The sequence below is a fragment of the Bufo bufo genome, chromosome 2 (genome assembly GCF_905171765.1).
Source record: "Bufo bufo chromosome 2, aBufBuf1.1, whole genome shotgun sequence".
NCBI lineage: Eukaryota > Metazoa > Chordata > Amphibia > Anura > Bufonidae > Bufo > Bufo bufo.
In genome coordinates this window covers 328,334,270-328,361,973 of record NC_053390.1, presented here as the reverse complement: position 1 = coordinate 328,361,973, position 27,704 = coordinate 328,334,270, and the positions used below count along the sequence as shown (strand labels likewise).

Genomic DNA, 27,704 nt, shown 5'->3' with positions numbered 1-27,704 from the left:
TCAAAATAGCTCGAGACCCTGCAACAGACTTTTTTTCTCTTGTTACACACTAGCTAGCTGATTTTGGGTAGCCAGCATGTTGGGTGCTCATGGAAACAAACTACTCACTGTAAATTTGATATACATATATTATGCAAACTTGACTAATAAAACCTTAAACGAAATTAACAACAAAACATACAATACAATATGTCTGGCTACCACAAGAACACATTGCTTATTGCAATTTTTAAGAACTGGGTCTTATGCTGCTCAGGTTCCTGATGACACAAAGTGCATCTCATTATTCCTTGCTGCTAGGGTGATGCACTCAACCTTTGGCTTGAATATGAAAGGAAATGCTTTCTTAAAAGACTTTCTGAAGTTGGCCCCCATGAAAGCATACACAATAGGATTGACAGAGGAATTGGAATAACACATACAGTGTGCAAAAATTTTCAGCTTGTAGGTTTCATAGCTTTTCTGAAAATTTGAATCAAAGGCTTGAAACAAAATGAAGAGCTGGATGGGTCCCCAACAGATAGTGAAGAGTAGAACTATCACTACAACCATCTTGGATATCTTTGCTCGTACTGCCACAGATCTCTCTGCCAAGAGCTGAACCTGAAGTAAGCAGAAAAAAGTGAAAGGATTTTAGGACTTTAATGAGAATCATAAAAGCAGTGAAATACATATTGTATGCAAGTTATTTAAGGGATTTGGGAGTAGTAAAACAGCGGTGCTCTTGTCCATAGCCTCTGTCAAAAGAATGCAACGTGGTCTAAGCGGGGGAAAAGCAAACATTGACTTGATGTACTCCTCCAACTGATCACACCAATATCTTTCACAGAGATGTTGATTACAGTTTATTCTAACATACAATAGTAGTCTCTGTAAATGTAACATGTGTTGGGGCTACACAAGACCCCTTTTTCAAGCCAAAAGAGACATGCAGGTAGTAAAACCAATGACTATTTAGACAAGATAGAGCACCAAAAATCAGAAGTGTATAGTCATATTGGAGTTAAACAAATAAATATATTGCATAAAAGTACAAACAAAACATTTAAAAAGGAACTGGTTTGATGAATACATAGTATGAATAAAAGACAAAACAATAAATACCGTACATAAAATAAAGCAACATAGCAATGCTGCAATTCATGTATGAATATAAACCAGCACAGCCAACAAGAACAACTGCAGACTAACTAGAAAGGAGTGCATGAAAACACACAATATATACAAGATGGTCACTATAAAACAGCTGATATGATAATTTAAGATCAGATTCACAAACAATGCAGAAGTAAAAGTGGCCGTAAATATGCTAACTGTTGCAAAAAAAAAAAAATTTGAAAGGTCTATAATTAAAAGAAAGATCTTCTTCCTAGTAACTCCTGATTTTAAGAGAATAACAATTTATTTTATATGCTCCATCAAATCCTGCTAGCTTTTATCCCTATAGGCCTAATATCACATTCATATCATTGCTAGTTATTTCCCTTGTTCTTCTCTCTTAGAGGGGCAGAAAAAAAATGACAAAATAATACAATTGCTGGCTTTGGCACATAACTGAAACCAACAGAACCGAAAAGACCCCAATGACTATAATGGGGTTAATTCGTTTTCTGTTCGAGTGTCCACTTTTTATCGGAAAACAAAGTACTGCATGCAGGAATTTTTTGTCCAGTTTTTTTGGCGGAATCTGCAATGAAGGCCTTGAATGCAGCCTCCAACCCAGATGTGAACATGCCTAACAAGACAAATATCCTGGTTACTAATGATGTTTCTTTAACTAGGCAGACCACTCAATTCTTTCATTTTTTTAATCATTTTCAGCATAAAACATTACAACCCATAATGAAAAAGAATAGAAAAATGTAATCCATAAACTTAAAATAATTCCTCCTTCAAACTGTATATTCTTCTTTACTTTATTTTTCTAGTCTGAAAACCTACACATCCAGACCTGCAGTACAGTTATTCTTTCTAACATCAACAGCCTCGTAACTGCTCTGAACCCTTCATTATGTTTTTATCTCCTAGGAGGCTTAATGTAGGATTAGGGATGAGTGGACCCATGGATGTTCGGGTTCGCCGGGTTCAGCCGAACTTTGGGTCAGAGTTCGGGTTCGGGACCTGAACTTGACCCGAACCTGAACACCATTGAAGTCAATGGGGACCCGAACTTTGGTGCACTAAAATGGCTGTAAAATAGTTGTAGTAATGGCTAGAGGCCTGCAAAAGGAAAACAAAATGGGGTTAAGAGCAGGACAATTGCCCTGCAAACAAATGTGGATAGGGAAATGACTAAAAATAACATAGAATAGAAAAAAAATAAAAATAATAATCTTGAACTAGGAGGCGGAGGTCAAAGTGGAGTAGGAGGTTAAGTAGGCGGTGGACGTGGTGGTGTATGTGGAAACGGCAGTGGAGGAGGAGGTAGCCAACACTGTTTTTGTTGTTTTTTTTTCTTTTTTTTCCTTTATTTTTTTAAAAATAAATTTTGGAAGGCCCCAAAATTGGGAAAAGAGAACGCAAAGAGAATGCACATGAGCTTGTCCACGTTGGCTGTGGACAGGCGGCTGTGCTTGTCTGGGATCACCCCCCCTGCCGTGCTAAACACACGTTCAGACAATACACTGCCCGCAGGGCAGGCCAGCACCTCCAAGGCATAAAGGGCAAGCTCAGGCCATATGCCTGATTTGGAGACTCAGAAGTTGAATGGGGCAGACCATCAGTCAGTACATGTAGGCGTGTGCAGACGTACTGTTCCATCATGTTGCTGAAATGCTTCCTCCTGCTAAAACATTCTGTATCAGCTGGTGGTGCTGGTTGTTGTGGTGTGCTGACAAAGTTTTTCCACATTTTGGCCATTCTAACCCTCCCTTCTGAGGTGCTGGCAGTGCCCCAGCTGCGTTGGCAACTTCTTCCCCGTCCTCCTCTGCCTTCGCCTTGTGCTTCCACTGAGCCCCACTGTCAGGTGGGAATGCCATCAGCAGCACATCTACCAGCGTGCGCTTGTACTCACGCATCTTCTTATCACGCTCCAGTGATGGAATTAGGATGGCACGTTGTCCCTGTAGCGGGGATCCAGCAGGGTGGCCACTGGTTAGAATGTGGGCAACTCGGCGATCGTTGCGCAGGCACTGCAGCATGTAGTCGCTCATGTGTGCCAGGATGCCCAGAGGCAACGACAAGCTGGCCTCTGTGGGAGGTGTATCGTCTGTGTCCTCTGTATCCCCCCAACCACGCTCCAGTGATGCCCATGAGCTGCTTTAGGTGCCACCCTGCTGTAAACATGGTTCCTCCTCATCATCATCCTACTCATCCTCCAGAACTGTGCCCTGGCTGGACAGTTGTGTAACTGGCCTCTGTTGGTGCGGGAACCCACCCTTCGAGCCACTTGTGAATGGCTGGCCTGATAACCATGGAAATGATCCCTCTTCCTCCTCCTCTTCCTCCTGTGTCACATCCTCTTCCATTATAACCCGAAGCGGTTTTTCAAGGATACATAGAAGTGGGATAGTAGCGCTGAGCAGCGTCATCGGCACTGTCCATGTTGGTGGAGTACTTGAAACAGCACAACATGGCACACCCGTCCCGCATGGAGGCCCACTCATTGGTGGTGAAGTGGTGCTGTTCTGCAGAGCGACTCACCCGTGCGTGCTGCAGCTGAAACTCCACTATCGCCTGCTGCTCGCACAGTCTCTCCAGCATGTGCAAGGTGGAGTTCCACCTTGTGGGTACGTCGAATATGAGGCAGTGAGCGGGAAGGCTGAAGTTTCGCTGAAGCGCAGACAGGTGAGCAGCAGCAGGGTGAGAAATCCAAAAGCGTGCACAGACGGCCCACACGTTCTGCAGCAGCTCTGACATATCGGGTTAATTTTTCAGGAACCTCTACACCATCAAATTTAGCGCATGAACCAGGCAAGGGGATGTGCATCAAACCGGCTATGACCGATGAAAGCTGTCACGGCACCGGACGGGGTTAAAAGCAGAGTGTGCCTGGCGTGCATGCTGTACCTGCACTCCCTGGACTTTGTGTGGCTATCATGGCCCATAACAGGTAGGTACTAGTGTTAGGGACCACTCATAGATGCGACCTTGACGTGGTGAGTGGCTTATTACGTTTTGGCCAAAATGTACACCAATGCCTCATTCAACATCCAGCATACAGGGAGTGCAGAATTATTAGGCAAGTTGTATTTTTGAGGATTCATTTTATTATTGAACAACAACCATGTTCTCAATGAACCCAAAAAACTCATTAATATCAAAGCTGAATATTTTTGGAAGTCGTTTTTAGTTTGTTTTTAGTTTTAGCTATTTTAGGGGGATATCTGTGTGTGCAGGTGACTATTACTGTGCATAATTATTAGGCAACTTAACAAAAAACAAATATATACCCATTTCAATTATTTATTTTTACCAGTGAAACCAATATAACATCTCAACATTCACAAATATACATTTCTGACATTCAAAAACAAAACAAAAACAAATCAGTGACCAATATAGCCACCTTTCTTTGCAAGGACACTCAAAAGCCTGCCATCCATGGATTCTGTCAGTGTTTTGATCTGTTCACCATTAACAATGCGTGCAGCAGCAACCACAGCCTCCCAGACACTGTTCAGAGAGGTGTACTGTTTTCCCTCCTTGTAAATCTCACATTTGATGATGGACCACAGGTTCTCAATGGGGTTCAGATCAGGTGAACAAGGAGGCCATGTCATTAGATTTTCTTCTTTTATACCCTTTCTTGCCAGCCACGCTGTGGAGTACTTGGACGCGTGTGATGGAGCATTGTCCTGCATTAAAATCATGTTTTTCTTGAAGGATGCAGACTTCTTCCTGTACCACTGCTTGAAGAAGGTGTCTTCCAGAAACTGGCAGTAGGACTGGGAGTTGAGCTTGACTCCATCCTCAACCCGAAAAGGCCCCACAAGCTCATCTTTGATGATACCAGCCCAAACCAGTACTCCACCTCCACCTTGCTGGCGTCTGAGTCGGACTGGAGCTCTCTGCCCTTTACCAATCCAGCCACGGGCCCATCCATCTGGCCCATCAAGACTCACTCTCATTTCATCAGTCCATAAAACCATAGAAAAATCAGTCTTGAGATATTTCTTGGCCCAGGCTTGACGTTTCAGCTTGTGTGTCTTGTTCAGTGGTGGTCGTCTTTCAGCCTTTCTTACCTTGGCCATGTCTCTGAGTATTGCACACCTTGTGCTTTTGGGCACTCCAGTGATGTTGCAGCTCTGAAATATGGCCAAACTGGTGGCAAGTGGCATCTTGGCAGCTGCACGCTTGACTTTTCTCAGTTCATGGGCAGTTATTTTGCGCCTTGGTTTTTCCACACGCTTCTTGCGACCCTGTTGACTATTTTGAATGAAACGCTTGATTGTTCGATGATCACGCTTCAGAAGCTTTGCAATTTTAAGAGTGCTGCATCCCTCTGCAAGATATCTCACTATTTTTGACTTTTCTGAGCCTGTCAAGTCCTTCTTTTGACCCATTTTGCCAAAGGAAAGGTAGTTGCCTAATAATTATGCACACCTAATATAGGGTGTTGATGTCATTAGACCACACCCCTTCTCATTACAGAGATGCACATCACCTAATATGCTTAATTGGTAGTAGGCTTTCGAGCCTATACAGCTTGGAGTAAGACAACATGCATAAAGAGGATGATGTGGTCAAAATACTCATTTGCCTAATAATTCTGCACGCAGTGTAGAGGCAGGGCAGAGTGCTGGTTGCAGAGTGCTATTGCATTTGTGTTTTTGCGATTGTATGTGTATTTTGCCATAGCGATGTACACCTGCATACAGGGTTGTGCTGACTGAATCCCCCACATTTTTTCTTTGCAGTATATATTGGAGGCGTGGCGATCTCCATGCAGTCATGCACACCTGACCAGTTAGTCTGCCCTGGAGGCTGGTTTTAAAGTCAGTATAAAACTGAGTCTACTTCTACAGCGCCTACCAGTAGCCATTTGGCTCCAGGAGAAGTATATAGTGGGCTCAGCATGCATGTTGGTACTTGCATCCCTGGAGCCAAAGAAAGCTGTCACGGCACCGGACGGGGTTAAAAGCAGAGTGTGCCTGGCGTGCATGCTGTACCTGCGCTCCCTGGACTTTGTGTGGCTATCATGGCCCATAACAGGTAGGTACTAGTGTTAGGGACCACTCATAGAGGCGACCTTGACGTGGTGAGTGGCTTATTACGCTTTGGCCAAAATGTACACCAATGCCTCATTCAACATCCAGCATAGAGGCAGGGCAGAGTGCTGGTTGCAGAGTGCTATTGCATTTGTGTTTTTGAGATTAACTATTATATCTTTGTTTCAGGGGTACAAAGATGGTGCATTGCACCCAGAAAAAATCATTATAGGTCACCCACAGAATAAATAGCCAGATTAAATTCCTAACTCTCTCCCTCACTTCAGCTGCCTGCTTCCTGTCCCTGCACTACTCAGAGCTAATGGGCAGTGCTACACGTGATCCAGCTTGTATAAAGGCTGGGTCACATAATGCACCGGCCAATCACAGCCATGCCATTACTAGGCATGGCTGTGATGGCTTCTAAGTGCCCACAGCTTAAAAGCTTGTTGATTGGCTGCTCTGCAGCCTTTTAACAAGCTTTTTAAATGCCCAAACACCGAACTCGAACCCAAACTTTTTTGCAAAGTTTGGGTTCACTTCTGGGTACCCAAACTCGCAAAGTTCGGTACCGACCCGAACTTTGCAGTTCGGGTTCACTCAATACTACTGTATGTAGGATTTAACAGAATATTGCCTAGCATGGAACAGCGCCAGCACAAATTAATTAGACTTGCTTTACCTCTTCTTGACATAATGGGCAGTTAGAAGAATTTCTCAAGCCAATTCTTGGGGACAATTTTCCTTTGAGTATACTTTATTTGTCCGAGATCTCCACTGCATTTGCACTTGGTAGTGAGTTATTCCTTGAGAGTATCCCTAGCATGAGTTTATACAATTTGTATGATGTGGTCAAAGTCACTTTCCACAGCACATGAGCGCTTGCCATGTTTCTCCCTACGCTCAGCTCACAGGACAAAGGTGGAGACCACACAGGATGAGTGTTTTATAGGGCTGGCTATCTACGAATTGGCTGGTTGCATGGCATTGTGGGTGCTCTCGCACTTACTGTAACACGTGCAGCCGCCATTTTAGGAAAAACTGATTTGTTACCACGAAGCGTAAGGGAATTCAGATTCCTTGCGAATCAAACTTTTCCTAAACTTCAGACGGAATTCTGCTTTGAATGCTTTGCTTTGCTCAACCATGCCACAAGGTAAAAGTGATAACTAAATGGCTCAGTGGAAAAAACATTAAAATTCTAGGTCCATGGCAAGGAAAATCCCCAGATCTCAATCCCATTGAGAATCTGTGGCCAATCCTCGAAAAGTGAGTGGCCAAACAAAAACACAGAAATGGACTTCCGGTTCCGGCGCGCACATGTGAGGACGTGCGGTGGAGGAGCTCCGTACACCCTGCTACATATCGGGGGTTTGCCGGGACCAGAAGCTGGATCGCTGCCCCCTAACTTGAATCAGGTGGCACATGGACAAGTACCTGGTCCGCAACGGCCCCCCGCAGACGACTTCTTCACTCCCGCCGCGAGACTCGGCTCAGCCGCGACCAGACAAGATGGCGGAGGGTAAGCGGAGAACAACCCACTCCTCCTCACAGCCCCCCCTACCCCCCAATGCAGACGACTCTAGTGGGGAGACACCGCCGCAATCGCAGCAGCTGCAGCAGCTCCAGAAGTTGGAGCTCCCCAGCAAAGAAATCGCGATGGCGGTCGCACAAATACTAGCCCCATATATTAAAGCCACACTAGAATCCACTATCGCTGGGACTATGAAACAGCTGCAACAGGACATTGCACAGAACTCTTCCCATATTCGGGAATTAGAGCAAAGTACAGGGGCCCTGGAGGATGAATTATGCAAAACTCAATCTCAAGTAAGAGAAATAGTTCGCATTAACCGGGCCCTGCAGGATAAGGTGGAAGACCTGGAGAACCGCTCCCGGAGAAGTAATCTTCATATTGTGGGTCTCACTGAGGACATTCCAGCGCATTAATTGGCGCGTTTTTGCTCCTCAGAGCTCCCGCAGGCGCTGGGGTTTGGGCTGCTGCTTACTGTGGAAAGGGCTCATAGAATTGGCCCCCCCAGGGAATCATGCTTGGACAGCCAGCCATCCAGACCGAGGCCGGTTATTGTTAAGTTCCTCAACTATGCAGACAAGGAAGCCATCTTGGTGAAATACAGACGCTTAAATCAGCCTCTGAGAGTTAGAGGGAATAAGCTTCTACTGTTCGGTGATTATTCTGTGGAAGTAGCTAAAAGAAGGAGAGCCTTTTCTCAGATTTGCACACAGCTTGTGCAGAAAAAAAATCAGTTTTGCACTTATTTATCCGGCTGTCCTACGTGTATTCAAACAGAATGGAGGAATTGACACTTACTTATCGCCAAGAGAGGCAACAGAAGCCTTAGAGGACGGCGACTTTTCAGACAGCCCGAGGCCCAGTTCAACACCCAGAGGACGTTCTTCACCCAGAGGAGGCCGTTCCGGCGGACAGTTGAATCCGAAGCCTGGTGATACTTACCCGCGCATGCCTGGGGAAGCCATCAGCCAGGTATCTAACTCGGACTGGGACTGATATCTGCCGTAGGAAGCTGCTGAGGCTGGAAAGTTACGTTACTGGAACTTGTTAGTTACCAGCTTGCTGATGGCAGAAATTTGTTTATCCTTACACTGACGGTATGGGGAAGGTCATTGGTGTAATTGCCTTCAAATGAGAGCAGGGTGGGAGAGGGAAGATAGACGGGAGTGAAGGGTTATATTTGCTAAGTATCCATGGGTAGTGGAGACGTTAGTAGGATGCGACTATGTTTGAGGGAATCTGGCGAGACAGAGTCTGAATGTATTCGCCAGTTCAGTGCGAAAAAAGTGAAGTGCCGTACGGGGGATTGTTGTGGGTTGCACATACAAAATGGTTTGTTAATGCTGTTGTTAACAGGTTGGGGGGAATGTTTTTAGCCACTTATACGGTCTTGCTCCATAGATGCTCTGCACACGTGCTGCACTTGATGTTTGCGACTGGGGGAAGCTTCCTCCAGGTGATGCTCCTTACAAGCCCTTTATACTGCATATTTTATGAAAGTAGTCACCTGGAATGTAAAGGGCCTTAGAGCCCCACAGAAAAGATTGATGGTCCTCAAACACCTTAAGAAATTGAAAGCAGATATTGCATTGCTACAGGAGACACACCTGGAGGAGGCTGACTTATGGCGTATGCAGCGTCTCTGGGTGGGACGCGTCTTGGGATCCCCATCATGTAATAAGAAAGCGGGGTGATAATTCTTATTCACAAATAAGCTTTATGAGGACAGTCAGTCCAGACTTGGAGGAGAGGTCTGCTGCGGACTCCTCTAGGCATGCAACTACCGATGATGACAGTCGGGTGGGAGCACATGTTGTGAGATGTCAGGGACGTGCACAAAAGACAGGTGAGGGTGACACAAATGACGGCCAAACACATGTAGATGATGAAGTAGCTGATCGCATATGAGCCCCAGGAGAAGAGTGGCACTGTCATCATCAAAGGGCAAGGGTGGAAGCATGCCCATGAGACAGCAGGGTGGAAGCAGTGGGAGATGTGCAGCCAAACGAAGGATGGGTACACAGTCTGCTATTCAGGAAGCTACCTGTGAGGTACACCCTTGCAGTGCACGGGTTCATAAAAGCAGCGGCAGGCATCACACAATGGTGGTGGGAAAATGCCATACTCGGCAGTGTGTGAATTTGCAGGATGTGTGGGCAGAAGGTAAGGCGCAATCAAAGTGCTATTGTTGGCACAATGGTCCTGCGTCAACACATAAAGCATCACCATAAAGTGGCATGGGAAAACCATGCCACTCATTTAGTGTTACAGCCTGATGCAGCAACCTTTGCATCTCCCACTGGCACCCCCTCTCCAGTAGTCAGGGCTCATCAACGTCAGCAGAAGGAAGCTGTTGGAAGAAGGTCTCGATAATAACCATCCTCAAATTTTGCTGGCTTTACTTCTTCCAAATCCTTCTTTGCGGTCTCCATGTCAGAAAAAAGTCAGCAAGATGCAAAGAGAGGAGCTAGATTTTCTAGATGACATATCATCGATATTAGATGATGTGGAAAAAGAGGAAAGCATCTGGCAAAAGAAGGGACTTCTACCTGTAGGGCGTGAGAGCAGTTGGAGTTGGAGAAGTGGATTCTTGGGGTGGGGGGGGGGGGGGGGATTTTCTTCTGTCACTTAGGGAATGCCCCATGACCGTTTTTGTCTCCTCTTTTATCAGTTCGTTGGATCCAATTGCTGGTCACCTGCTGCACCACAAGGTACTCTTCATATGTTGTTTTAGGATGCAAGGGTTAAAGCGAAGTATAACTTTAATTATTAGGTAAAATGTATATAGTGGTCAATTATTGGCCCCATGTGGCCCCTTTATGTAATTATCATACAAAAGGGGCATTTTCAGGAGATTGCAGGCATTGTGCCATGCACCAAACCAGCCAAACCCCATACCTGCAACAGCTCCTGTTTGGCTAACATATTATAGTGCAGCTACTAGTTTTCAGGCTCCTGTCCCTTATGGCAATAATCCTGTGGCCATGTTTGATCCATCCACCATGTTCGGACCATCTGGTTTTAACCCTAATACATTTTTAAAGTGAAATACCATCCGGTTCATAGTATATGTCTGCATAGTTTTGGATTTTACACATGGAAAATGGAAATCATTCTTTTTTTTTTTTTAAATGGATTCATGTCTACAGCGTTAAAAAAATAATTTCTGTTCTTTCGGTAGTTTTCCATTTGACTGAACAAAGCCAGAGTCCATTTTTGAAAGTTCTTTATTGTTTGTATTTCAGAGCATATAGTACAGGGACCATTCTTGGTTTTGCATTTTCTTTTTTCCTCCCAACGTTCCAATAGCCATAACTTTTTAAATTATCCATGCATATGTTATTGGAAAGTGGGAAAAAAATATTCTTTATAGGGATAAATTGAAAAAACTAAAAAATATTCTGCCAAGGTTTTTGGGGTTTTTACATCACGGCGTTCCCTGTGTGCTAAAATGACATAGCCTCCTTAATCTGCGGGTCAATATGAATACGGCGATACCAAAAAAAAATCTAAATTTTCTTTGCATCACCATATTCTGACAGCCATCATTTTTTTATATTTCATTCTACAGAGCTATATGAGGGCTTGTTTTTATGGGATGAAACTTAGACTTTATTGGTACCATTTTTCTGGTACGTACGATCATTGTTGTTCCACTTTTTGGGAGGCAAAAGGTGATAAAAAATTGTGAATCGTGTGTTTTAAATTTTTTTTTTCATTATGGCGATCAGCGCACAGGAAATATTATAATAGTTCAGACTTTTTTGGATGAAGCATTACCTAATATGTTTTATTTTGTTTATAATATATATTTTTATATAAAATTGGGAAAAGGGTGTGATTTAAACTGTCAATATATATATTTTTAATATTACAGTGACAACTTTCAACCCCCTTAGGGTGGCTAGAACCTGGGATCTTTTGATCCCTTGTCCTATTCACCCTAATAGAGATCTATTAGGGTGAATAGCATTTTGATGCGCTCCTTGCTATGCTGTGCCTTGTGCACAGCACAATAGGGAGGTTACCATGGCAGCCATGGGAAGTTTCAAAAGCGTCCAGGCTGCCATGGTAATTGATCGGAGCCACAAGATTTCACTGTACCTCACAGATGCCGCGACCGGTGTTGATGGCGGCATCTAAGGGGTTAAATGACGGGGTTCGGAGGGATCGCCATTCCCCATTATTGTGGCCAGGTGTCTGCTGTATGATAAGCTGGGTACAGAGCAGGCTCACAGCAGCAGCACACTCCTTACTTTCCCTCAGACACTGTGACGTACGGGTATACCTGATTTATAGTGATTCATGATGAATCAATTCGTAACGAATCAAATTTCTTGTTGAAGTTTGATAAATCGGCTGAATCAAATTTTTAAAAACTTTGCTCATCTTTAACCTCTTGGGGAGACATGACGTACCGGTACGTCATGATGTCCCGGTACTTAAGGACACATGATGTACCGGTACGTCATGTGTATTTCCGATCACCGCCGTGCGGCAGGCGGTGATTGGAACTGGGCGCCTGCTGAAATCAATCAGGAGGCACCCTGGGACAATGCCGAGGGGGGTCCTGTGACCCCCCTGTATCGGAGATCGCTGCAAACCGCAGGTCAATTCAGACATGCGGTTTGCTGCGCTCTCGGAAGTTTCTGATCCCCGCGGTCCGTGACCGTGGGGATCAGAAATTTCAAAATGACCTAAATTTTCATTTTTAACCCCCCTCATTATCTGCCGGCGGGCTGTGCAGGGGGGAGGTGCGGGCGGTGCTGGGTGGGCGGGCGGGCAAGCGCACAATCATCCCGCCCTCCCCGTCTCATTTCCAGGATAACCGAGCGGTTAGCAAGCAGAGTGTCAGCACATTGCTCACACTCTGCTTGAAACGGCTGACATCTGTGCTGTGATGTCAGCCATTTAACCCTTTCCATGCCACGATCCATAGGGACCGCTGTATGGAAGGGGTTAACAGGGAGGGAGCTCCCTCCCTCTCCCATCGAGGGCTGCTGTGCCTTTTCAGCCCCTGATTCTTGACGGGATCAAAGAGGGAGGGGGCCCCCCTCCCTCCCCATCACCCGCTGCTCTGTTGTGGCAGTGAGTGATGGTTACCATGGCAACCGGACGCCTTCACAGGCTTCCGGCTGTCCATGGTGCTGATCAGACTTCTGCTAAAGGCAGAAGTCTGATCAGACTAAGTAAAGTGAAAATACAGTACAGTACACTATATAGTGTACTGTATTGTATTATACAGACATCATACCCACTGGATCTTCAAGAACCAAGTGGGTCTGGGTCAAAAAAAAGTGAAAAAAAAGTAAAAATCAAAAAATTCATTTATCACTGATTAAAAATTAAAAAAATAAAATTCCCTACACATGTTTGATATCACCACGTCCTTAACGTCCTGATCTATTAAACGATCATGGTACTTTCCCCGCACGGTGAACGTCATAAAAAATAAAAAATCAAAACTATGATGAAATTGAAATTTTGCCCACCTTGCTTCCCAAAAAAGGTAATAAAAGTGATCAAAAAAGTCATATGTACGCCAAAATAGTACCAATCAAACCATCACCGTATCCCTCAAAAAATTAGACCGTATGGCTCTCAGACTAAAACATTATTTCTTTGTTTCAAAAATACTTTTTTATGTTAAACGTAGACATATTATGTATCTCCGCGTCCGTAAGAACCTGCTCTATAAAAATACCACATGACCTAAACCCTGAGGTGAACACCGTAAAAAAAAAAAAAGGTGTCAAAAAAGCCATTTTTTGTCACCTTACATCACAAAAAGTGTAATAGCAAGCGATCAAAAAGTCGTATGCCCCCCAAAATAGTGCCAATCTAAACGTAATCTCATCCCACAAAAATGATACCCTACCTAAGACAATCACCCAAAAACTGAAAAAAAATATGGCTCTCGCACTATGGAGACACTAAACATGATTTTCTTTGTTTCAAAAATGAAATAATTGTGTAAAACTTACATAAATAAAAAAAAGTAGACATATTAGGTATCGCTGCGTCCGTAATAACCTGTTCTATAAAAATACCACATGATCTAACCTGTCAGATGAATGTTGTAAATAACAAAAAATTACAACGGTGCGAAAACAGCTTTTTCTTGTTACCTTGCCTCACAAAAAGTGTAATATAGAGCAACCAAAAATCATATGTACCCTAAAATAGTACCAACAAAACTGCCACCCTATCCCGTAGTTTCCAAAATGAGGTCACCTTTTTTGGAGTTTCTACTCTAGGGGTGTATCAGGGGGCCTTCAATGCGCATGCGCGGCTGTATTAGGCGCATGCGCATTGAATGTCTGACCGCTCCGAGCTGAGATCTCAAATGCGCCGAATACAGCCGCGCACGGCGCATGCGCGAGAACTCGTCCGCTGAGTCACACGGAGGAGGACATGGGCGGGCTGGAGGGACGGGCTGGAGGGACGCGCTGGGCGGCGGCTGTGTATGAAGGTAGACGGAGCCTCTAGGTGCTAATGACGCCCACATAGCACCTAGAGGCTCATTAGCATATTTATAAAAGTTAGTTTTTTAGCAAAACCGCTGCCCCACAAGTGATTATAGTAGGATGGTTGGCCAGAGCAGACACTAGCAGATCGCTAGTGTCTGACAGCTAATTATGTCATACCAAGTGATAGAAACCCTTTAAAGGGAACCTGTCACCTGGATTTTGTGTATAGAGCTGAGGACATGGGTTGCTAGATGGCCGCTAGCACATCCGCAATACCCAGTCCCCATAGCTCTGTGTGCTTTTATTGTGTAAAAAAAAAACGATTTGATACATATGCAAATTACCCTGAGATGAGTCCTGTCCCTGACTCATCTCACGGACAGGACTCATCTCAGGTTAATTTGCATATGTATCAAATCGTTTTTTTTACACAATAAAAGCACACAGAGCTATGGGGACTGGGTATTACGGATGTGCTAGGGGCCATCTAGCAACCCATGTCCTCAGCTCTATACACAAAATCCCGGTGACAGGTTCCCTTTAACACATGCAAATTTTGTAGTGGATTTGCTGCTTATTTTGCTACAGTATGTGCTCTTTGCTTTCTACCATAGTATTCCTGCATTCAGATACATCTCAAACTATCTAGCACATCTTAAGACTCAATCCCAGCGTTTACTCAGCAATCAGCATCTCTGTAGTGTGAGGTACTTTAGTCACAAATATATCATGAAAATGTGAGGAGCCACAGGACATCTTTGAACTGGTAGCTTCAGTACACTATAGCGTAAGAGAAATCTCCTTTTGCAGCAGTGCCATGACTATTCTGTTGCAACATAGACTGTATTTTTTTTATAGATGTCGTTCTTTTATTATTAATACATAAATGACATTTTTAATTCAGTTGGTGCCTTCACACATTGCTAATGTAAGTGTGATATATATTTTGAGCAATATAAGCGAATATATTATACATAATAACGGTGTATGGTAACTTGTGTGAAATTAAGCTGAATCTGCTATACATGTGACTGATTAGCATCAATATACGCTTTTTCATTGTCCATATTTTCTTATGTTACCTGATAGTTATTGTCAATGGGCTCCACAACAGGTCTGCTCATCCTTTTCAGCATGAAAGCATAGCATACACTAATCGTTAGCAGTGGCAAGAGGTATACTGCTAAAAATGTATATAAGGTGAATGCTTTTTGATGTGCAGTGGTTGGAAAGGCTTCTATGCAGTAGGTCTGTGGTCCGTACCAGTACCCAGTACTCAGTTTTTGGTACATTGCACAAGGAATAGATAAAACAAAGGAGCCTGTAAATAATTGATAAAGGAAAATGTAATTATGCTTATAAGTATGTGACAGCAAGTGATTTCTTTACATATAGTCTCTTCTATTTCTATTGTTGCTTGTTTACATCCTATACTGTATGTATGATGAAAGTTATATATTATTTTTTCCCCGCCTTTGCACTTTACATTTCTCATACAACTACCCTGTTTCCCCGAAAATAAGACAGTGTCTTATATTAATTTTTGCTCCCAAAAATGCGCTAGGTCTTATTTTCAGGGGATGTCTTATTTTCCATGACACATGGGGATCAGAGGGGGGAATCAAAATGGCACAAGAGAATCAGAGGGGAGGGGGATTACCATTTTAGTACCCCCTTCTGCTCCTCCTGTGTCATTTTGATTCCCACCTCTGATCCCCCTTTGTCATTTTAAGTGATCCCACGCCCCTGTGCCAGTGGACAGTGGATTATTTAGTCTCTCTCCCCCCTCCCACCTTCACCAGACATCCCCCACTACTTTATCAAACATTTCCCCCCCACCACCACCACCTCAGTCACCCCTGTGTGTCCGTGCCAGCCAGATTCCACACAATGTGCCCAGCTCCTGCAACGCGCAACTCACTGTCTAATCGCGAGTCAGCCAGATTCCGTCAGGGCAGAGCGAGCAGCAGGCGGCAGCTTCTCCTGGCGGCAGCGCAGGCTCTCTGATTTAAAGAGACCTCGCACTGCCTGAACAGCTCTGGATGCGCTGCGGCCAATCAGTGAGCTGCGCGGCGGCAGCCGCCGCTGCAGTCCAGAGGATTCAGACGCCCTACGGTAGCGTCAGGGGCCTTATATTCTGGCGGGGCCTTATTATCGGGGAGGCCTTATTATCGGGGAGGTCTTATTTTCGGGGGGATGCCTTATATTACAGCGAGAGGCAAAACTGGAAGTAGGTCTTATTTTTGGGGGATGTCTTATTTTCGGGGAAACACGGTAGTAGGCAACTACAATGTGTTATGGATTTAGAGAGATACTACTCATTGCACGCATATGCAATCAAAGGCTGTGTACACTTTTGGGAGCAATTTTTTATGATAGCATTTTACTCATTTTGGGCTAAAATTAGTTTTTTTAATTGGTCATTATTAAAAATATTCAGCCGTTCTGTCACAAAGGGTCAACTGTCTAGCTGTGTGAATCATACTTTCACTTTTACTTTGTAGCAGTCACCTAATACACCTTATCTCTAAATTACTAAAAAGTCATAAATAGTGATGAGCCGCAGGGGTCATATTCGAATTCGCGATATTTTGCAAATATTTTGTAGAATATTCGTTGAATATTCGCAAATTCGAATATTCGTTATATTCAACACTTTTTTACTTGAAAAATCGGCAAGGTAATGATCGCGTTATATGCGAATATTATGCGATCAATACAGGCGTGGGTCAAAAACGAATATATAGCACTATAGAATATAGTGCTATATATTCGTTTTTTAAAATATTCGTCATTTTTTTCCATCTGAAGTCATGATTCCTCTCTGCTTAAGTTACTTAAGCAGGGAGGAATCATGAAAAAAATGACGAATATTCTAAAAAAACTAATATATAGAGCAATATAGCTAATATAGTGCTATATTCGTTTTTCAGAATATTCGTAATATTCTAAAACAAGAATATACTGTATAGCAATATAGCGAATATTCGAAAAAACTAATATAAAGCAATTTAGCGCTATAATCTTTTTTTTTTTTAATAGTCGTAATTTTTTTCCAATCTGAACTTCAGATTTTATTTATTTTATGCACCTATATAGCGCTCCTATATTCTGAAGCACTCTACAGACATTATCATCCAACTGTCCCCAATGGTGCTCACAATCTAAGTTCCCTATCAGTATGTCTTTGGAGTGTGGGAGGAAACCCACGCAAACTCCATGTAGATGTTATCCTTGGTCGGATTCGAACCTAGGACTCCAGCGCTGTAAGGCACCAGTGCTAACCACAGAGCCATCGTGCTGCCCAGATGAGAAAAAAAATTACAACTATTAGACAAAGAAGATTATAGCACTATATTAGCTAAATTGCTCTACATTAGTTTTTTCAAATATTCACTATATTGCTATCCAAATAAATGTAAGGCCTCTTTCACACGACAGTATGGCTTTTTCAGTGTTTTGCGGTTCATTTTAAACGGATCCGTTGTTCCGTTTTTTGTTTCCGTTGTGTTTCCGTTTCCGTTCCGTTTTTCCGTTCCGTTTTTCCGTATGGCAAATACAGTATACAGTAATTTCATAGAAAAAATTGGGCTGGGCATAACATTTTCAATAGATGGATCCGCAAAAAACTGAACGGATACGGAAGACATACGGATGCACTTCCGTATGCATTCCGTTTTTTTTGCGGACCCATAGACTTTAATAGAGCCACGTAACGTGATTTGCGGCCAAATATAGGACATGTTCTATGTTAAAACGGAACGGAAAAACGGAAATACGGAAACGGAATGCATACGGAGTACATTCCGCTTTTTTTGCGGAACCATTGAAATCAATGGTTCCGTATACGGACCGTATACGGACCGCAAAAAACGGCCCGTAAACGGGGGGAAAAAAACGGTCATGTGAAAGAGGCCTAACGCAGCACTCCTTGAGTAAAAAGTGAAAAATGTGATATTTATTCAACACATGTTGATACAGGCAATGTTTCAGCTCTCTCACAGAGCCATTATCAAGCCAAGTGAAACACACAATAAAGTGACTGTGCATATATAGAAACATTTCAGGAAGTAATCTGTGCTAATTTCCTAAATAATTCCATACTGGTGCATATAAAAATTCCATAAAAAACAATTCATTCTCTTGTGACAATTCATGGTGTAGCAGCCATCTAATACCCTCAGGTATAGTGCATCACATTTCCTGATTCTCTTCAATTTCATAGTGCTCCATATAATATATACTCGTGTTTCCCCAAATTGTGATAGTGGTAAAAACATCCATGGCTTGCTCATACACAATTCACACCTGTAAGAAAAACCACAATTCACATGAATCCAACAATTTCAGTTACCTTATGCTCTCACAGTGCTATATCAAAGATGGAGCGTTTCCCCATCCCGACGTGTCTCTCTGCTTACTACGCCTGCGCTGCCATCGCAACATGGGCCAATATCGCAACATGCTCTTACAGCGCTATGTCAAAGATGGAGCGTTCCCCTAACTCGGCGTGTCTCTCTGCTTACTATGCCTGCGCTGCCATTGCACCGCAGTGCATCATAAACCCGACACTCGGGGCGGGCCAATGTCGCAACGTGCGAATGTTTGACTCAGCCTCCTGCCCTGTGCACTATGTGTATAACAGGGCAAACACCAAAGGAGCACCAAAGTTGCCATATGTGGAAACCTGGTCAATTACCAGTATTACATCACGCAATACCTCCGTGTCACCTAACATTATCTATATTAGATCCACACATCCAAGCGCTGTATTCACTAAAGGCAATAGTAAAAACATTGTAATGACACCCGCCTAAGTTATAAAATCATTATAATCGTTACCTATATTATATTGAGGACTAAATATAGTATTAACCATAACCTATACCACCCCCCAGAATACTTCCCGGTATACTTGACACATAAGCATTTGCATACAATTGCTCACATATTAAAGTCTCTCTGTAATAATGGTAACGATTAATATTATAAGGTAACTGAAATGGATAAAACCTGGGTAAGCGATCTCTCCCACAGGTGTCCACAACTCTCAATGAGTAACTGTGGAATATAAAAATATATCATACATAAGTTGCACAATCCTTATATCATAATGTATCATATACAATGACTCCAATGTCGCCAGACACCTGGGTCGCGGCACATTGTGGGCCACCCACTACATACCTCAGTTAATCATTCCTAAGGTCACCCGAAATTCTATGTTTAACCCTTTAGGTTTAAGTGTGTCCAAGCGATGGATCCACCTAAGTTCACATTTCTTTAGGAGGGACACCCTGTCTCCCCCCCTCTTTGGCATAGCAACATGATCAAGTATCATAAATCTAAGTTCCTGTTCTTTGTGTTTATACTCACTAAAATGTTTAGATACCGGGAGGTCTTTCCTCTCATTTCTAATACTGAACCTGTGATTGTTCAGATGTGTCTTTACGTCTGTGGTTGTCTCCCCCACATACAGCAGCTTGCAGGGGCACCACAAGACATAAATCACCCACGAAGAATCGCAGGTAAGGTAATGTCTAATTATACATTTTTCTCCTGTTGCTGGGTGTACAAATTCCTTCCCTTTTGCATCAATTTACACAATTCAGGCAGGGATAACTGCCATTGTTTTTGGTCCTCAGGACTCTATCTTTAATGTTTCGTGTCCTTCTATAAGACATCAATGGGGCCTCTTTAAAAGCCAACATATTAGTGTACCCACTCTGTAGTTTACCCCAGTGCCTCCTAATGATTTGTTCCACCTTTGAACTGTCCTCATTGTATGTGGATACAAATGATATTCGATTAGGACTTTTCTTGGGGCATGATTTTTTCACCTCCTCCCGAGGAATTGACTTTACTTTATTAATATGTCCCTTTATTAATATGTCCCTTCACTATATTGCTATATATTCTTGTTTTAGGGAACGCCTGGGGGTTAGAATATACCATCGGATGTAAGTTTTCACGATCTCACTGAGATCGTGAAAACTCAGATCCGATGGTATATTCTAACCCCCAGGCAAGCGTCCCCATCACCATGGGAACGCCCGGGGGTTAGAATATACCATCGGACCTGAGTTTTCACGATCTCACTGAGATCGTGAAAACTCAGATCCGATGGTATATTCTACCCCCCAGGCGTTCCCATGGTGATGGGGACGAGTATGCCGAAGTAGAACAACTGTGCAGATTGAAAAAAAAAATCGAATATTCTAAAATACGAATATATTCGATATAGTGTTATATATTAGTTTTTTAGAATATTCGTCATTTTTCCCATCTAAAGTCATGATTCCTCCCTGCTTAAGTTGCTTGTGGGCCAATGACTCATTGGCCCACAAGCAAAAAGCAGGGAGGAATCATGTTTTCAGATATAAAAAAATGGCAATATTCGATATAGCGAATATATAGCACTATATTCGAAATATTCGCGAATTCTCGAAGTTGCAATATTCAACATAAATATTCGTAATTCGAATATTTGCGCTCAACACTAGTCATAAATACTTATTTAAGCCACTTTCTTATGAGTAAGATAAGAATAGAGCTATAATGAATGTCTATAATGTCAGAGATGAATGTTTACACGGTTAGAGATGATAGATAAGGAGCCATCAGATGAGCTGCCTGATGGACCACAGTGTAGAAAATCTACAGGGTGGGCCATTTATATGGATACACCTTAATAAAATGGGAATGGTTGGTGATATTAACTTCCTGTTTGTGGCACATTAGTATATGTGAGGGGGGGAAACTTTTCAAGATGGGTGGTGACCATGGCAGCCATTTTAAAGTCGGCCATTTTGAATCCAACTTTTGTTTTTTCAATAGGAAGAGGGTCATGTGACACATCAAACTTATTGGGAATTTCACATGAAAAACAATGGTGTGCTTGGTTTTAACGTAACTTTATTCTTTCATGAGTTATTTACAAGTTTCTCTTTGTTTACAGCCATTGACATGTCGCCGAGGTTAACACGTGAGGAGCGGATAGAAATTGTGTTGATATCTGGTGAACGCAGTAACAGGGTCATTGCAGCAGATTTCAATGCAAGACACCCTACGAGACCACCCATCTCCCATGCTAAAGTTAGCAAACTGCTTGCTAAGTTTCGTGAAACTGGTTCAGTGTTGGATTTGCGAAAATGTGGACGCAGGAAATCTGTCTCTAATGAAGAAACATCAGTGGCTGTCCTAGCTTCATTCAGCAAGAGCCCACAGCGTAGCACTCACCGCATGTCACTGGAGAGTGGCATTAGTCGAACATCCCTTCGGCGGATATTAGCTACTCACAAATGGCACCCTTACAAACTCCAGCTACTGCAGCATCTCAACGAGGATGACCCAGATCGGCGCACTGAATTTGCAGAATGGGCAAAACAAAAATTGGAACAGGACCCTTAGTTTACGCAGAAGATTTTGTTCAGTGATGAGGCAAACTTTTATGTGAATGGTGAAGTTAACAAACAAAACCACCGCTATTGGTCTGACACTAACCCACATTGGATAGATCCCTCCAAGACTGTTGGAACAAAAAAATTGATGGTATGGTGTGGTATATGGGGTACAAAGATAGTGGGGCCATTCTTAATCAATGGAAACCTCAAGGCCACTGGATATGCGAAATTGCTACATGATGATGTGTTTCCCTCTTTATGCACTGAAGCTGGCACGTTCCCTGAGTTTTTCCAGCAAGATGGTGCACCACCACATTATGGGTGTCAGGTCCGAGCATTCCTAGATGAACAGTTTCCTGGAAAGTGGATTGGTCGTCGTGGGCCAGTTGAATGGCCCCTAAGGTCTCCCGATCTGACCCCCTTAGACTTTTATCTTTGGCGTCATCTGAAGGCAATTGTCTATGCTGTGAAGATATGAGATGTGCAGCACCTGAAACTACAGATACTGGAAGCCTGTGCTAGCATTTCTCCTGCGGTGTTGCTATCAGTGTGTGAAGAGTGGGAGAAGAGGGTTGCATTGACAATCCAACACAATGGGCAGCACATTAAACACATTTTATAAGTGGTCAGAAACTTGTAAATAACTCATGAAAGAATAAAGTTACGTTAAAACCAAGCACACCATTGTTTTTCTTGTGAAATTCCCAATAAGTTTGATGTGTCACATGACCCTCTTCCTATTAAAAAAACAAAAGTTGGATTCAAAATGGCCGACTTCAAAATGGCCGCCATAGTCACCACCCATCTTGAAAAGTTTCCCCCCTCACATATACTAATGTTCCACAAACAGGAAGTTAATATCGCCAACCATTCCCATTTTATTAAGGTGTATCCATATAAATGGCCCAGCCTGTAGTACAGAGAAAGGTGTGTTGTGGATGTGGTGCTAAAAATGTTAACCACCTCCGGACCGCCTAACGCAGATTCGAGTTCCGGAGGTGGCAGCGCTGCGCACAATCACGCATATACGCGTCATCTAGCGAGACGCAAGATTTCGCTCAAAGCCGGCCCGCGCATGCGCATCGCGGGACGGCAAAATTAAAAGAACAAGTTCGTCACCAGCCTGCCAGCAACGATCATTGGCTGGCAGGCTGGCGATTTTCAAAAAATCCAATCACAAGTCATATAACAGATCATATTAGTAAATATGATCTGTTATATGGCTTGTCTGCTCCTCTGCTGGTCCTTTTCGTCAGTTGGATCCAGCAGAGGAGCAGACTGAACTGTGAGTACACCAAACACTACACCTTAGCCCCAGATCACCCCCCTGCACCCCAATTAACCCTTTGATCACCCCTTTGATCGCCCCTTTCAATCACTAGTGAAAGGAAAAAAAGTGATCAGTGTAAACTGTCACTTTTTTTTTTTTCACTAGTATTGGCTGTTAGGTTTTAGGGATAGTTTAGGCCCCCTTGGTTAGGTAGTTTAGCGTGAGTTAGCGCCCAGCCCACCGCACCGCAGTCACTTATTCGCTGTTTAGCGTATCGCTAATCAGCATTTGTACTTTTATAGTATCTGTAAGTCACGGGTGTCAAACACAAGGCCCGCGGGCCGAATCCGGCCCGCCAGACCTCGTCATGTGGCCCGCGTAGCCGCAGGCGGCCCCCGCTCCTCCCGGCTCCTGTATCGGGTGTATCGCATAAGGAGCGCTGTGTATTACCGGTACTTACAACTACAAGCGCTCGCCGAGAGGAGGCAGGCCAGGAGGACGGGCGCTGGCAGTGTGAGTCATACGTCACGCGCCTGCGCCGCCCACTTTATGAATGAAGCAGGCGCGTGACGTATGACTCACGCTGCCAGCGCCTGTCCTCCTGGCCTGCCTCCTCTCTGCTACCTACCGAGCGGCGAGCGCTTGTAGTTGTAAGTACCGTAATACACAGCGCTCCTTATGCGATTACATACAATTACAATTAACTATTAGACATAGGATTATACAGTGAGCGGGGCCCGTGTAGTAGAATACAGTCACTGCACGGGCCCCGCTGTCTTTATAAAAGCAGATGCCGGCCCCTAGCCCGTGTATTGGGGGTCATTCACACTACAGGGACACTTATGGAGGGGATCTGTGGATGACACATAGCATAAAATGCTATATATGTGTCATACACAGATCCCCCCCATAACTGTCATACACAGATCCCCCATAAGTGTCACCCACAGATCCCCCATAACTGTCATACACAGATCCCCCATAAGTGTCACCCACAGATCCCCCATAAGTGTCACCCACAGATCCCCCATAACTGTCACACACAGATCCCCCATAAGTGTCACCCACAGATCCCCATAAGTGTCACCACAGATCCCCCATAAGTGTCACCACAGATCCCCCATAAGTGTCACCACAGATCCCCCATAAGTGTCACCACAGATCCCCCATAAGTGTCACCACAGATCCCCCATAAGCGTCACCCACAGATCCCCCATAAGTGTCACCCACAGATCCCCCATAAGTGTCACTCACAGATCCCCCATAAGTGTCACCACAGATCCCCCATAAGTGTCACCACAGATCCCCCATAAGTGTCACCCACAGATCCCCCATAAGTGTCATCCACAGATCCCCCATAACAGTGCGTCACCCACAGATCCCCCATAAGTGTCACCCACAGATCCCCCATAAGTGTCACCCACAGATCCCCCATAAGTGTCACCCACAGATCCCCATAAGTGTCACCCACAGATCCCCCATAACAGTGCGTCATCCACAGATCCCCCATAACAGTGCCATCCACAGACCACAATTAGTTCAAAACCCACCAAAAGCACACCTTTTGGTTCAAATTTTTTTCTTTCTTATTTTCCTCCTCAAAAATCTAGGTGCGTCTTATGGGCCGGTGCGTCTTATAGGGCGAAAAATACGGTAACCCTTACAGTTCTGGAATGTGTTGGATAACACTGACAGCATTATGTCAGTGTTATCCAACACGTTCCAGAACTGTAAGGGTTACATAGCATCATAAATCAGTATAATGCTATGTGACCCCAGTCAGCGCTTGCAGGTCAGGCCGGGACCGGCCCTTTGAGGGGGACCAAACTGCTGATGCGGCCCCCGATGAATTTGAGTTTGACACCCCTGCTGTAAGTGATCAAAACTGATCACGGTCAGATCTATAATAGTATTAGTGTCACCTTAGCTCGCCCTCCACCCAAAACGCAGTGTTTGCCCGATCAGGCCTGATCTGTCGCCCACACGTGCGTTCACCCACGCCCGCCCCACCGCAGTGTTTATAGAACTTTTTATTTTTTGTCACAAGTTAGTGGAATATGAGACTTTGTAAGAAAAAAAAAAAAAAATCATCATTTTCCGCTAACTTGTGACAAAAAATAAAGTTCTATGAACTCACTATGCCCATCAGCGAATACCTTAGGGTGTGTACTTTCTGAAATGGGGTCATTTGTGGGGTGTTTGTACTGTCTGGGCATTGTAGAACCTCAGGAAACATGACAGGTGCTCAGAAAGTCAGAGCTGCTTCAAAAAGCGGAAATTCACATTTTTGTACCATAGTTTGTAAACGCTATAACTTTTACCCAAACCATTTTTTTTTTACCCAAACATTTTTTTTTTATCAAAGACATGTAGAAAAATAAATTTAGAGCAAAATTTATATATGGATGTCATTTTTTTTGCAAAATTTTACAACTGAAAGTGAAAAAATGTCATTTTTTTGCAAAAAAATCGTTAAATTTCGATTAATAACAAAAAAAGTTAAAATGTCAGCAGCAATGAAATACCACCAAATGAAAGCTCTATTAGTGAGAAGAAAGGTAAAATTCATTTGGGTGGTAAGTTGCATGACCGAGCAATAAACGGTGAAAGTAGTGTAGGTCAGAAGTGTAAAAAGTGGCCTGGTCTTTCAGGGTGTTTAAGCACTGGGGGCTGAGGTGGTTAATAAAGACCAAATTAAAAAACATATATTTTTAGCTCAAAATGAGTATAATGTAATAAATAATAATAATAATGATACCTTTAAATATTACCTGCATTTGTCTTTATTCCAACATTTCATATGACTGGATACTAAATTCACAGGAAGTGTCTGACAACACTGCATATAAATACATTTTACAATAATATAAAAATACTAAGTACAAATATTTCTTTCACAGTTCTCCCCTTTTTTAGACAAATGCCTTGTTTCTGCTGGCCAAAACGGTCTCCCAAGCCTGGCTAAACCAGTGTTGGAAAGAACACTCATAAAAGTCAGCATGCTACAGCAATTGTCCTATCCCAGGAAACAGGAAGCAATCCTTGTTAGAGACTTTTTTTTTATAATCCACATGAGCATTGTAAAGTATTGAATTTGTGTGACAATTTACATTCAGTTCACTATAATGTCAGTCTGGTGAAGGAGAAGTTTTAAAGGAGATAGAGTGGGGTCAGATGGCTGGTCAGTTTAGTAAACTACGTTTCCTCCATTGAGGGTGTCACTGTTGACACTGTTTCCCCCACTTGAGGGTGTCACTAAGAAGAAGGCAGGGGAATTTTGGTTGATACATAATCTATCATACCTGTCTGGGTCAATGGTCAACGGTCTATGGTCAACTTTAAAGGGCTTCTGTCACCCCACTAAACTTTTTTTTTTTTTTTTTGTGTACTTATAATCCCTATACTGCCATTTATCCATACATAATGTGATTAATTATTTTGGTTCAGTAGATTCTGCTAAAAACGTACTTTTATAATATGTAAATTACCTGTCTACCAGCAAGTAGGGCGGCTACTTGCTTGTAGCAGCTGCATCCTCCTATCATAATGACTCCCCCTCCGCATGTTGATTGACAGGGCCATCGAACGGGATCTTTCTGTTTGCATTCAAAATCTGGCGCCTGCGCCATACCTGTCTTCAGTCGGCGCAGGCGCACTGAGAGGAGGACGCTCGCTTGGCCGCTCCACCCTCAGTGCGCCTGCGCCGGGTGTAGATGTGACGTCATCGGCGCAGGCACATTGAGGATGGAGCGGCCGAGCGAGCGTCTGCCTCTCAGAGCGCCTGCGCCGATTGAATACCGTTACGGTGCAGGCGCGAGATCTTGATAGCAGACAGGGCCAGCCAGAGAAACATCCCGTCTGCTGGCCCTGTCAATCAACATGCGGAGGGGGCGTCATTATGATAGGAGGATGCGGCTGCTACCAGCAAGTAGCCGCCCTACTTGCTGGTAGACAGGTAATTTACATATTATAAAAGTCAGTTTTTAGCAGAATCTACTGAACCAAAATGATTAATCACATTATGTATGGATAAATCGCAGTATAGGGATTATAAGTACACAAAAAAAAAAAAAACTGTTTAGTGGGGTGACAGAAGCCCTTTAAACATTCTCTGGCACTAGATAGAAGGCAACTTCTTAAACCCCAAAGAGTAGCTAAGTCAAAAAATCCCATTACTATCATAGGGACATTTCATAATGTGCATTAAATCCTTAGAAAACATTGGGATATCCTTCGGACAGACCAAGATCTGATAGACATTCTTACCCCTTATCCATTGGTTACTTTTCAGAGAGGGAGATCTATTAAGGACCGTCTAGTCCATTGCATGTATACAAAACCCAAACCCACTGGAACATGGCTTGACTGCAAACTATTGGGGACCTTTAAATGTGGAGGCTGCATAGCATGCCCCTTCATTAATGTGTCTAAGTCTTTCAAAAGTGTTATGAAAAAAAAGATATATAAAATGTGGGACTACTCCATTTGCAAGACATCAGGGGTAGTCTATCTAATCACATGTAGCTGTCCTTACAATTATGTAGGAAAAACTAAACGCGAACTGAGGAGAAGGATTGGAGATCATCTGGGGGATATCAACCACAAAAGAGATACCTCAATAGCCAACCATGTTCTTCAATACCATAAGAGAAACTCAAAAGATCTTAGATTCCAGGTAATTGAAGTTTTCAATCCCTCTCCCTGTAAAGGTGACTGGAATAAAAAGATCTTACAAAGAGAGGCACAATGTGTCCAGAGGGCCTCAATGAACAGCTCTCCATCAGTTGTTTCCTTTAAACTCCCCCTCTAGTCCAGTGACATTTCCTTTTGGTTTTTATACCCTCACCATATTGGTGGCTTACTATTGGATCATGAAGA

At 43.4% G+C, this 27,704-nt stretch overlaps 1 protein-coding gene across 1 annotated transcript in view; it reads right to left on the bottom strand.

The window, feature by feature from the left end:
* Positions 1-252: 252 nt before the first annotated feature.
* Positions 253-27,704, bottom strand: part of LOC120990858 (G-protein coupled receptor 54-like) — a 229,475-nt gene continuing 202,023 nt past the window's right edge. The window contains exons 4-5 of the mRNA XM_040419742.1: positions 15,236-15,474; positions 253-603 (exon numbers count right to left, since the gene is read on the bottom strand). Of these exons, the coding sequence (XP_040275676.1) occupies positions 253-603; positions 15,236-15,474 (590 nt within the window). The remainder of the gene's footprint in view (positions 604-15,235; positions 15,475-27,704) is intronic.